At 37.9% G+C, this 13677-nt stretch overlaps 1 protein-coding gene across 1 annotated transcript; it reads right to left on the bottom strand.

Moving 5' to 3' along the window:
- Positions 1–357: 357 nt before the first annotated feature.
- Positions 358–10570, bottom strand: LOC141428832 (uncharacterized). Its single transcript, XM_074088857.1, has 7 exons — positions 10492–10570; positions 5325–5529; positions 4173–4324; positions 1439–1484; positions 1287–1364; positions 1046–1149; positions 358–966 (listed from the first exon to the last, which is right to left on the bottom strand). Exons 2-7 carry the CDS (start codon positions 5523–5525, stop codon positions 411–413), a joined length of 1137 nt encoding a protein of 378 aa, XP_073944958.1. The 5' UTR covers positions 5526–5529; positions 10492–10570; the 3' UTR covers positions 358–410.
- Between the last annotated feature and the right edge of the window lie 3107 nt (positions 10571–13677).

The following is a 13677-nucleotide window of genomic DNA, read 5'->3' as shown; positions in this document are numbered from 1 at the left end:
TGAAAGCTTTGGTTTCAGGTCAGACAAATACACACTTAAAACTACAATGTCCTTAATGGATGCTGCAAGTTTAAAATACCTTTTTTCCGGTCCATTGACTTGACTCGATTAATTTTATCAGACAAGTGCACTGGGTGTAAAGAGAAGAGATTGTAAAAAACGATTTTCATTAAAAAAATATTTAATTTATACTTAAAAATATCGGTGACATTCCTACTGAGACTATAAATTATCAAAGTCCTAGAACAAAATTTTAGGAAATCTAATTACATTAATTTTTTTAAGTACAATTTTTATCGCGAATTATAGATTAAAATATAATGATAATGAGGAATGAATATCACTTGCATTGCAGTATTTGATCACGAAATAACTATTATCACAATTTTAAATGTATCTGTAATTCTAAATTATCTTTCATTAGAAGAATTTGCATCATTTTCATTCAAAATACCATCTAAAATGTGATCTTCTTCCTCCTTTGAAACGTCGTGATTTTCTAGAACCTCATTAATTAATTTGTCATGGCCGTCAGTTGCTTCACTTAGTTCTGCTTGACTATTTTCTTCTATTTCAGAATCTGTTTTCGAATCAAGTTCGCTGAGTTCTTCTTCTAAAGCCTCTTCTTGGCCACTCATTTCCTCTTTTTCAGAATTTTCAGTAATACCAGTATCTTCTAATTCAGAAATATCTTCTGATATACTTTCTTCTACGTTTTCTGGAATTTCTGGAAGTGTTTTAAGGCCGTTTTCTTTAACTATTGATTCCACGCCATTAGTGAGACTGGTTTTATGGTCAACTCCATTTGTCAAAGGCATTTGAGCATTGGCTATAGAGTTTTCTGGCAAGGGTTCATTTTTGGACGATGGATTTATATTTTGCTTTAACTTTTCTTTCTGAGAATTTATGTTATTGAGAACAATATCTTCTTCCTTTCGAATCATCGGCTGGGTGGGGAACTTATTACTAAAATTGAAAACGAATATTTTTGAGTAATTAATATTCATGTATAAAATTTTAAAGTAAGTATTTCACTAACAATTACCTGTGTTTACCTTCGTACTTGCTTGGCACCATAAAACAATTCGATTCTCGATAGATAATTCTTCTTTTGCTAACCCAAGGCCATTGCAAACTCCAATATGAGCTCTGAAAAGATAATAATAATTTTTTTTATTAAGTTAGTAATTCGATTAATTATAATAATCAGTTCATTCAATTAGTTTGTATTGTACAAATATTAACACTAAATTTTGTAAATATTTTGATTCATTAAAATTACATACCACTTTAGCATGGACTTGTCGCTTTTTAATTTTCTCTTCTTCCAATCTCCTCTCTTCTTCACTGTCGTATCCAGTTTCCTGAAATTTAATTTGATAATAAATGCGCAGCGTACTTAACTAATGAAAGTTTGTTTAAAATAAGAAATACTTACAATAGGATCTTCATAGCAGAAATAAGAATCTTCTTCATCTTCTGGACTGTAAAAAAAGAATATTATTTTTATGAATAAATATAAACTAATTGTTCACAATTGATTTAAGACACATATAGACAGTCAATAAAATGATCATGTAAGCTCGAAATAGGTACTTTATTTTTGAGGTATAAAACTCTAATTTAACATTTTTTAAATGGTGAACCATACTAACAAAATTATACAATGTGTATCACCCAAAACAAAGATGAATTAGAACGTGCTGATTAGAGTATTTTTAACCTATGTACAAGGACTTATAACAAACACCACAGTATTAACGGAGAAATGCCCGATTTACGATCTAATAGTTCAGAAATTAATTTTATTTCAAAAATATTGTTTTCAAATTTATTTGATCAAATAATTTACTTTATTAGGACATTTCTAAATAAGCACTCGGGATTTCGGTGTTTGTTCAAAGGTAGAGACACGTTTTAGGATCAAACGAAAATATATTACAAAAGTTAAGCAGTCTTCTAAACTAACATTAAAATATTCTGTTGAATACTTTAATGTCATTTCCATCTCAGAATTTTAGTTTTATAGTGATGATATAAAAGCTTTTTCATCACACTTGCTCGTAAACAGTGTCAAAACATGAAGGCTACCTTGATTGCAACCCCCTAAATAAAACCCTCGACCTTAATGTGCTTGTCATGAAACCCGTGTTCGGTAAATGAGTCACTGCCCGTACAAATTTTCTTTTCATGAAGCCCAAGGTCGGTAAATGAGTCGGTGCCCGTACTGATGGTGCTGCGCATGGTGCAGCAGCAGGACCACATGCACACGCGGCTCAGGCACATGCTGAGGGAGGGGGAGGGCGACGCTGCCAAGAGCGCAGCCTAAGGTATCGCCAATATTTGGAACAATTATATTTTTTCTTTTAGAAATATATAATTATACTCGCAAATGTGATGAAAAACATTGTATGTCGCACGGGCGGTACTAGAATTACGAACATCGACTCATTAAAGCCCTCAGTCTTCGACTTCGGGCTTCTAATAGACTCTCGTTCGTAATTCCTTATTTACCGCCCTTAAGACACAATGTACTATAAAGCGTGCTTGGTTAAACAACTGATTGTAATAATTTCAAACGTCTGTTATCATTCTTATCAACGCTCCTTAACGGATTATAGCGGCTTTATTAAGGATAATGCCATTTACAGGGGGATTTGGGATAAGGAACTTGGTTTACCGCGAAGGAATACAAATTAGTGTTTTATGTCAAATACCCTAGCAGTTGTGATATAGTTTGTCGATCAAACGAGTTGTTTTCAATTGAAGAGTCAAAGGGGTCGCATTGAAAGCCCATTTCATTAACAATATCAAGGGCCTATTTCACCGCCTTTTAAATAAATTTTGTATGGCAGAGGTATCAGTGATGCCATCTCTGTTTGTTATGTCTGGATAAACAGAGATGCTTCATCATCATCATCTCAGCCTATATATGTCCCACTGCTGGGCACAGGCCTCCTCTCAGAACAAGAGGGCTTGGGCCATAGTTCCCACGCGGGCCCAGTGCGGATTGGGAACTTCACACGCACCATTGAATTGCTTCGCAGGTTTGTGCAGGTTTCCTCACGATGTTTTCCTTCACCGCAAAGCTCGTGGTAAACTTCAAATGTAATTCCGCACATGAATTTCGAAAAACTCAGAGGTGCGAGCCGGGGTTTGAACCCACGACCCTCTGCTTGAGAGGCGATAGGTCAAACCACTAGGCCACCTCGGCTTCAACAATAAACAAACAGAGAGAGAGAAATAAACAGAGATGGCATCACAGTAACTACGATTCTCCACACTAGTTTAAATCGCACTTTTCCGGTATATTTTTTTATTTCTACTCTCATTCTGAGGTGAAAAGGCATCCATGGGTCTGATGGAATGGTGATGATGAAGGTTAGTAATGTCCTAACTGGAATTAATAAGATGAGAAGTCTTATTGGTGCATATGTCTTGCTCACTGATCCTGCCGTGAAGCAACACTGCTTGCACTGTTGTGTTTCGGCGTGGAGAGTAAGACAGCCGGTGAAATTACTGGCACTTGAAGTATCCCATCTGAGGCCTCTAGGTTGGCAACGTGTCTGCAATACCCCTGGTGTTGCAGATGTTTATGGGCGGTGGTGATCTCTTACCATCAGGAGATGCACTTGCTCGTTTGCCATCCAGTCGAATAAAAAAAAATGTCGGCGGCCGATCGTAAAATCCGCCAGATCACGAAATTCCTAGGCATATCGTGAAATGGCGCCATTTCATGATGCGCCTAAAAGTTGGCCAGGCATATCACGATGTGCCTGAGAAACAATACGGCAGATCGATTAGAGAAACGCATTCGTCGATATTCCTAGCTCTATACCAGGCATATCGTGATATGCCGAAAAAAAAAATATTTAGGTACGACGAGCTAAGCGAGGAGCTAAGTAAGGAGGCGAGGATTGTGACCACAACGCACGAGCCGAGCGTGCCGCGGCAGCAGCCGGCGAAGTGCCAGAACCGATATGGCGGCGTTTCATGATATGCCTAGGAATTTCATGATCTGCCTAAACGTCACTAGGCAAATCGTTAAACGGTGAGTTAATGGAATGGCACCATTTCACGATATGTCTAGGAATTTCGGGATTTTACGATCGGCCGCCGACACATATAGTGGAGAGATTGAACACGTCCGAATATACCATATCAATACTTACGCAGTGACAGCCAGTCGGAGGTGTATACCGGACTCGATGACGATGGCATGAGCTTCCTGAATGGTTAATGTGGATGTGTCAATGTCGTTGATCCTCTTCAGTCGGTCCCCGGGCCTGATACCGGCCTTCTCCGCGCGGCTGCCTGGCTTCACCTGAAAGGCCAACGGTTTACTGATTAAATGGTAGAAATACAGGAATATATAAAAATTTTCGGAACGGCTGGACGTGTTTCGATAATATTTCATATATTATAGAGCTGGACGTTTGCTTTTTATCTCGATGTTCTCACGAGATTGGGTTAAAATGGCGAATTAAATATTTGGAAATTTCAAAGGGCGTTAAGTGAAATCCCAGAACTTTCAACAACCGCGAAGCGGGTAAACATTAGTAAGATATAAATAAACATACAAAAATTGCTCTTTTTAAGATATAAGATTCAAGCGAAAAATAATTCAAATATAAACTTAATTAAAGAAACAGAACCGCTAGTTCTATTCACAATTCTCCCATTTCAAGGATAAAATATAAAATGAAAACCAACTTAACAAGTTTTGGGACGAAGTGTAGTGTTCCGATGACTCCAACAGAAGAGTTACACTTGGCAACTATAATTGTCTGTTTAATTTATACTCGCAGTCAAAACAAAAGTAATTAAAACAGTGCTCTTGAAATATTGTCGATGTCAAATTTCGAGTTAAATTTTAGAGTTTTTAATAATGATAATTTTAACAAAGAAAAAAAGAGATAGTTTTATTCGTAATATTACAAAGTTTAAAACGAAAACCGAATAAAAAGAAACGCAGGAACAAATTGTTACGAAATGGTTCTAACTCGGCATGATATCGGCTCTTGGCCGTGTAGGTTTCATTATGGACGATTGTTTTTTTTCTGAAACTGTAATCTACTCAGGATATATTTCAGCATCATCTTGTAGAATCATTTATAGTTAGGTTAGGTTAATTTTATATTAATCCTGAAGTACTTACAGTTTCAAAAAAGGGATGATGTAGCATTCTAACGGTGTTTTTTTTTTAATTCTGTCCAGTAGTTTCGAGTTTATTTGTAACAAACAGCTGATACAGATACTGATTTGAGACACGACTTTTTTTGTGTTGAAATGTCGATTAGGTACATGAATTTTGATAGACTTACACCAACGACCCTCAGCGGAGTCTTGTAGAAGGCTCCGCCAGCAAGGTCAAAGCCCCAGATGGCATCTTCGAAGCTGACTCTTTCGTGGATGCCTTCATTCTTGGATTGCCATCCCGGCTTCTCCACCTCCCCGGCCAGCATTGCTGCCTCCTTCGCCGAGATCTTCGTGTGCCTCATCGAAATTGCCATGTCTGGTGGCATCACACTGGTGAAAGAAAATGGCTTGATCATTATTTTTATTAGCTAGCGAATTATACTAGTACATTGTTAACGTGTGCAAGCTTTTTTCGACCGTAATAGTATTGTAGGTACTATTACTTATTCTGTGACCGTATCTCTGTAGTCAAAATGGCAAAAATGGAACCCTTATAGTTTCGTCCATCAGTCCGTATGTCATTGACATTATTTTACCCAATAACTACAAATTTGGACTATAGTAGCAATAGTGCATTTTTTTGTAGTCTATATTTTGTGTCGCTAGACTTAGCGATTAAGATTTGTAATTTTCCAGACATTCAGCTACATACATACCAAATTTTATCCAAATCCGTTCAGCACTTTTAGCGTGAAAGAGTAAAAAACACACGCACGCACATACTCAGAAACATTTGCAACATTATTCGTAGCATTTATAATTTTGATAAATAAATCAAAGAAAGAGAAATTCGACAAAACAAGAATTCTACGAAATAAATATCCTACGAATCGCAATTGGATCACTCCTTTTGTTCTTACGTCAGTAGGGACCTGAACACCTACAACTCTATACTTGTAGGTACTCTGCGCACAGCTCATTGCCATTGGGGCCGCTGTCAATTGTGAAGCAAATAGGTCAAGAACGCGGCGGGTAAACACGTTTTAATGAGGTTATTTCGTTACAGGAATGCGCAAAAGTGTTAAGGAAATTATAGAAATTTGTACCAATTCAAGAGTAATTAGAAAATGGGTTTTACAAGTTTCTATTTGTTTATGATTTCTTGCTGCCGTTGAAATATTCGAAGGAATTGACACCCTCTTGTGGTTAGTTTAAAGCATTGTTGGTCGTTGTTATTGCACAAAAAATTTAAGACGGGTCCATATCGGCTCTTTTTTCCCTGAATCCAATAATTGTTCAGAATTGTTATAAAACAAATATAACCTACCCTATACTTTTCTATAGAATAATCATTAAAAATTCTCAGAAAATTTTAAGGTTTCAGTGGAAAAAATATTATGACAAACGATGATTCGGACAAACAAGTATGATTAGCGAAAAGTATGCAAACTGGCATTCCCGTCATCATCACATTAGCTACAAAAATGTACGCTATTGAAAGAAAAAAAAGAAAGAAATCATCACATGGCCACAAATGGTCCCAATGCAGCATGATTCCGGCCTTGCATTGCAGCCGATGCTGGATGCCGTTTCAAAGCCTAGGCGAGTTGCTCATATTTACTGCTGTCTATATAACAATACTGTAGAAACTATAATCAGATCAATATGAGGATTTTTGTGACAGTTTGACAACTTTGACATTGTGTCACGTTTGTGGTTGGTTAAATAACTAAATGTGCCAATTGCTGGCAACACTGTAACATTTTTTTTTATTTGACTGGATGGCAAACGAGCAAGTGGGTCTCCTGATGGTAAGAGGTCACCACCGCCCATAAACATCTGCAATCCAATCCATACCAGGGGTATTGCAAACGCGTTGCCAACCTAGAGGCATAAGATGGGATACCTCACGTGCCAGTAATTTCACCGGCTGTCTTACTCTCCACGCCGAAACACAACAAGCAAGCACTGCTGCTTCACGGCAGGATTAGCGAGCAAGATGGTGGTAGCAATCCGGGCGGACCTTGCACAAGGTCCTACCACCTGCAAACGGACTTCACGATCCTAACGTCATTTAGCAATATTTTACTTGTCAAGATACCCTCATTTTAAACAAATTGCATTCTATATGTCAAAACTGGAAATATGTGTGTCATAACACTTGAGCACAGACCTTATATCGAGATAGACGAAAAGAGCGCTTCAAACTGTATGAGAACCTAGCGTGTCGAATTTTTCGTACCTACGATGACGTCACGAGCGAGATTTAGTGATGGGAAATCAAGACCGCACGGTACCGATTCAAAGGCGCGCGGAACCGATTCAAAGGCGTGCCGCCGCGACTGGAGAGGCGGATTTTTCAAAGCGCATCGCGCATTTAGGTCGGACAAAACTTTGACCGTGGATCAAACTTTTTACACGCAAGGTAGGTAAACTCTTAAGGTCTATCTCGATATAAGGTCTGTGAACTTGAGAGTGCATTCAACTGTCATTGAAATATTTCTTAAATAAATAAAATACGTTATGTAATTAATATAATACGAATATCGTGTATATTGAAAATACAATGCTTGAGTTAATACAGAATAATTTGATATACATATTATCCAAGTTAAGAGAAAACTGATACGTAGCGACTCGCCTTGGGTTACCGAAACGTATCTTCGAAGTAAACATAGTGATTCATTTTGTATATGAATAGTATTGTAACTACATGTTTATTCGTGGCATAACGTTAAACACTAATTTATATTAAAAAATATGGTTTGAATGGTTTTTTATTTAACTTGCAATGTTTGTGTTTGGAGCCGTGGTGGCCTAGTGGTTTGACCTATCGGCTCTCAAGCAGAGGGTCGCTGGTTCAAACCCCGGCTCGCACCTCTGAGTTTTTCGAAATTCATGTGCGGAATTACATTTGAAATTTACCACGAGCTTTGCGGTGAAGGAAAACATCGTGAGGAAACCTGCACAAACCTGCGAAGCAATTCAATGGTGTGTGTGAAGTTCCCAATCCGCACTGGGCCCGCGTGGGAACTATGGCCCAAGCCCTCTTGTTCTGAGAGGAGGCCGGTGCCCAGCAGTGGGACGTATTTAGGCTGGGATGGAATATTATTATGTTACTATATGGGTCCATATCGACTCGCTTATTGGAAATCCGAAAGTAATGTTTTTCAGAATGATCATTTGTTATAACTCTTTTTTCTCTGATTCCAATAAGTGTGCAGAATTATTATAAAATAAACCTAACCTAACGTATATAATAGTTTTCTATAGAATGACCATTTCAAAAAATCAGAAAACTGTAAGGTTACAAAGGGAAAAAATTATGACAAACGATGAGTATGCGAACTTTGGCGCTCGCGATGTAGTAAGTATGTATAGTCTTACCTAATGGGCATTTTTGTGCGAAATAAAAGGTGGTTATTAATTTTTGCTCAAGTTAATTCTTCTTTAGTCGAAACATTTTTAGGGTTTCGGAGCCAAAATGGCAAATACGGAACCCTTATAGTTTCGCTATGTCTGTCTATCTGTCTGTCCGTCCGCGGCTTTGCTCAGGGACTATCAAAGCTAGAAAGCTGTAATTTTGCACGGATATATATATAAACTATGCCGACAAAATCGTACAATCAAAAATTTAAAAAAAAATTTAGGTTACCTCCCATAGACCTAGTGGGGGTGATTTTTTTTTCTCATCCAAACCTATAGTGTGGGATATCGTTGGATAGGTTTTGTAAAACCAGTAGGGGTTTGCTAAGACGATTTTTCTATTTAGTGATTCGTTTGCGAAATATTCTACTTTAAATGCAAATTTTCATTAAAATCGGGGGTCCCCTCCCCCCCCTCTAAAATCTAAACCGGTTGGTGGAAAAATTTGAAAAAATTCAGGATGGTAGTAAGTATATCAAACTTACAAGGAAAGCTATAACGGCTAAGTTTGCTTGAGAATTATTAGTAGTTTAAGAATAAATAGCAGCCTAAGGTATAAAATATACCTAAACTTGAAAGATTCCGTATAAAATACGAAATCCTTAGAAAAATATTGCTTAATTTTTTCGTAATGGCTACGGAACCCTATTTTGGGTGTGCCGACGCTCTTGGCCGGTTTTTTATAAATTATTTTAAATAGATAAAATCGTAACTTATACACGTTTCTATTTAATAATTTTCTATTACCAACAAAAGGATCTAATTAAGTATGTACAATTTGTTATTTAGTTATCTCTTCGCGCGGAATGCTATACGACCCGAAACGGTCCTAACGTTCTTCTCGTCTTTATATGTATCCCTTTGCAATATCGTTAGAATAAATGAGCCATTTATTTCTTTCGATTCTTTGTGTGTACTAACAAGTTCAATTTGCGTTTGTTTTGTTAGTGCAAAAACAAGGACAAGGGCAAATCAGACTCGCGCTCCGACGATTGGGTATAAATTTATAGGTATAAAATATCAAATGTTAGCAGAGCTCCTTTTCAAAGCAAAAATACGCACTGTATGGTCATTTTAGATGGATTCTGACATACTCAGACAGACGTAAAAAAAACAGCCAAGAGCGTGTCCGACACTCCAAAATAGGGTTCCGTAGCCATTACGAAATCCCTACTAATATTATAAATGCGAAAGTAACTCTGTCTGTCTGTCTGTCTGTCTGTTACGCTTTCACATCGAACCACTGAACCGATTTGATGAATTTGGTATATAGATATTTTGAACCAAGGATCAACATAGGATACCTTTTATTCCGGTAGAGGGCGCCACCGCGCGATAACCTAGATCCACGCAGACGAAGTCGCGGCTTTAAGCTAGTTAAGTAATATTTTTCTAATGATTTCGTATTTTATACGGAATCTTCCAAGTTTAGGTGAGTTTTATAACCTTAGGCTGCTATTTACTTTTGAACTACTAATAATTTTCAAGCAAACTTAACCGTTAAGTTTTCCTTGTAAGTTTGATATACTTACTATCATCCTGAATTTTTTTAAATTTTTCACCCACCGTTAAGATTTTAGAGGGCGGGGGGAGGGACGCTCGATTTTAATGAAAAATTGATCTTAAAGTTGAATATTTGGCAAATAAATCACTGAATCAAAAAATCGTCTTAGCAACCCCCTAATGGTTAAAAGACCTATCCAACGATAGCCACACTATACCTAGGCTGGCTAGAGTGATGCTGGCGGTTGCGTGCCACTGCCCCTGTCCGTCTCTGTTTATACAGACAAACAAACAGAGACGGCATCACATATCTATCACATTATCATAAGTGGTGAAACAGGCCTTCAGCTCAGAGCTGCTGAAGTCAAAGGACCACCGCGGCCTTTTAATATCCTCACTGAGTGCACTCCCCCAATCACTAACCTTCACAGTTCCAAGTAAAACGTTCCGACTGGTCAGTAATGATCACTCTATATGGGGCTCGGCGGTCGACTGATCCAATTAGTATTGATTTGAGGGCGACGTGGGCGTACTTAGTGCAAATCATCTTGACTGATCATTTGCAATGCGGTCTGGTGGCACGATGGGGAGCGATGCTTAAGCGTCGGTTAAGCTGTAGTATAGGGCGATAACGGAAACCTGTTCCTTGGGCTTCGCTGTCTGCTTGGCCCACTGTCTGTCTGTTTACATGTATCGTTCGAAAAGTAATAGGTATATACCGAAACTAGCAGTAACCGCTGCAACAAAAAAAAAGTAAAGTTTTTCTAATCCAAATAACTACCTACCGAATTCATGTGTCTATTTCTATCTTTAAAAGAGTTTTATCATAACCAATTAACTGACACACATTTAAAGCACTTAAGCTAGTATATAGCAACCTTAGCCTTCAGTATCAAAAACAACTTTTACCAGAAGACTTTTTTCAAAATTCCACGGATTTTGGTCTAGCTTAATTAGTTGAGGCGAAGCTCACACAAGAGAATTCCTCCTTTAAATAAAGCTCATTTGTAGTCAAGCTGCACGACTTTCGCAATTTCTTTCTTATTAAGTTGTTAAATATAATTAAAACATTCAAAACCACATGCAAGGTAGCGCAATAATGTAGAACTGATTTCAAGCTTGAACTGCATCTTGCTGTATTCACGATGTAGCTTTTGTGCAAGAATGTATTCAAATTAGCTATTTTTCCGCTCCGCTAATCGCATAATGTATTAACTTACAAAGCTGATATTCTGTGGTTTTATGTTCAACTAGATTCCGCCGGCGAGTTTGCCGACACCGAAAAATTAAGTCCTATCTTATCGAAATAAAAAAGTGCAACCCGTACCCTTTATGGTAATCAAGGAATGTCTGCTGAAAACGTCTTTTTAGTGGTTTAGACTGTGTGTTAACTGTCAGTCAATAAGACAATTTGATTAGACTCGATATGTATTGTATTATACGAGTCTACTCTATATTGTACATAAAACACATGAAAAATAACAGTTAACAATAGAAATGTACAAAGACGTGAGAAGTTTTTAACTTTAAAACTTTTTTTGCCGTTACCTATAATGCCGTCTTTGTTTGTTTTATCCGAATAAACAAGAGGCAACAACATTGTATTTATGACATGAGTAAATTTTAAAACTCATTCATTATGTAAGTTAAACGGCAATTAACCGTCGTTTTGCCGCTCGTGGCACCGTGCACGACCACGGAACATGAATGGAGGCGACAAGTGAAGATGTCTTGCCAAGGCTGCGTATGTGTACCGCGATATTGGCCCACTTACCTGAGCATTGCGAGGAGTCCTGTTCACGGTACGATTACTAGAGAATAATGTTAGCATTTTTTTAATTATTTTAATTAATTTATCTTTTTTGTTTAACAATACAAGTTGTGATTTTTATGTGTTAAAATCAACTGAAACCCTTCAAAATTATCAAAACGAACTGAAACCTTTCAAAAAAGATCTGTCATGCACTATAAAATGATATGCTACAACGACCACAGAAAGTCCATACCTACTAAATTTCATTTTCCCAGAAAGAGGTGGAACCTTCATTCGCTCATATCTTGCTTATTTTCAACAGATATTGATGATTTTTACGTCATTCGTTTTATTTTCCAGTTTTGTATCGCGATAAATTGTTTAAGACACAATAAATTTGTGCTCTATTGACCGACCGAAAGCGAAGCTTCTGCAAAATGCTTTCGTACGTCTGTTTTCTTCTACAGGTCGAATTTTTCAATGAATTCCGATAAAAATACCTAAAATTGATAAAAGTGGCTCCGAAGCGGTAACGTTCCGTGTGCTCTGTCTACCCAATTTGGGAATACAGGCGTGATGTTTGTGTGTGTGTGTGTGTGTGTGTTCTGATAAAAGTTTTAAGCAACTTCGATTATCAGCATCATAATCGTCATCCCAGCCTATATACGTCGCACAGCTGGGCACAGGCATCGTCTCACCCACAGATATAGATTACACTAGATAACGCAAACACCTCAATCTGTATGAAAACCAACCGTGTCACTTTTTATATTTAGATTCAAATGCGCCGCCTGAACACGCCGTGGGGCTCGAGTCAGCCACTAGTCGTGATTAGTCAGTTAGCGGTCTGTTTGTATGGGGCCAACCCCGACGTTTGGTCAGGGTTCGGACACGCGAAGTAGATGCATTTGCGTAATCTATTTTATTTATCTGTCCGTGAATGCCAGTTTTACACGTACCTGTATTCGCGTTAGGGTAAAACGACGTTTGTTGACACCAAGTAATATCGTGTTACTGACATTGCTCATCTCTCGCATGATGTGCCCCACTTAACTTATGAAATGTCATGAATAAAACATGGAGAATGTTTGACGCATAATACATCCTTGAATGTACCTGAAATAATAGCTGGTCTCATAAGACGCGGAACTGATAGGGCAGAATGGGTCTAGAAGGAAGACCGCGTGACTGGAAACTTGGTGTAGTGAGCTCTGTGGTTAATGGGGAGACTTAGTCAAAGCTCAAAAATGTAGATATTAAATAGTTGGCGCTGAAACTCGTGTATTTTTCGAAATGGCTGAAATAATAATATATTTTCAGCAGCATAAAATTTGGCCCACCCAACATACACCTATTACCTATTACTATATATTTTAGTTTTCTGTATCTTAGATGGCAAAAAGAGAACCCTTATAAGATCGCATTGTTATCTGTTTGTCTGTCCATCAGTCAGGATAATACGCTATCTTTGTTTTTTTTTCTCTAGCCATTCTCTATGTCCCACAGCTGGGCAAAGGTCTCTCTCCTCGGATTGCCAACTTCCTCTGTTGGCAGCTAAGTCTTGCCAGTCGTTTCTGAATGCTTCCAAGTCATCCTACCACCTCCGTCTCGGTCTGCCGCGTCTCCGTTGACCATGTCGGGGCGCCCACTGATCTTTGATTTACAAAACAAATAAAAAATACTCAAATACCGTATTCAATAACAATTGCTATTCAAAAGCGGTAATCGGATGGAATTCAAAGCTCTTTGAGTGCGACTTAATTGGGTATACATATCCAATTCAATAGCTATGCCTATTATCATTCAATAGCTGTTAATTAGATAGGTTCACCCGATTAAAGGCTATTGGCTGTTCA

This window comes from Choristoneura fumiferana, chromosome 6, assembly GCF_025370935.1.
Source record: "Choristoneura fumiferana chromosome 6, NRCan_CFum_1, whole genome shotgun sequence".
In the NCBI taxonomy this organism is placed as follows: domain Eukaryota; kingdom Metazoa; phylum Arthropoda; class Insecta; order Lepidoptera; family Tortricidae; genus Choristoneura; species Choristoneura fumiferana.
This window is presented reverse-complemented; position numbering and strand designations above follow the sequence as displayed.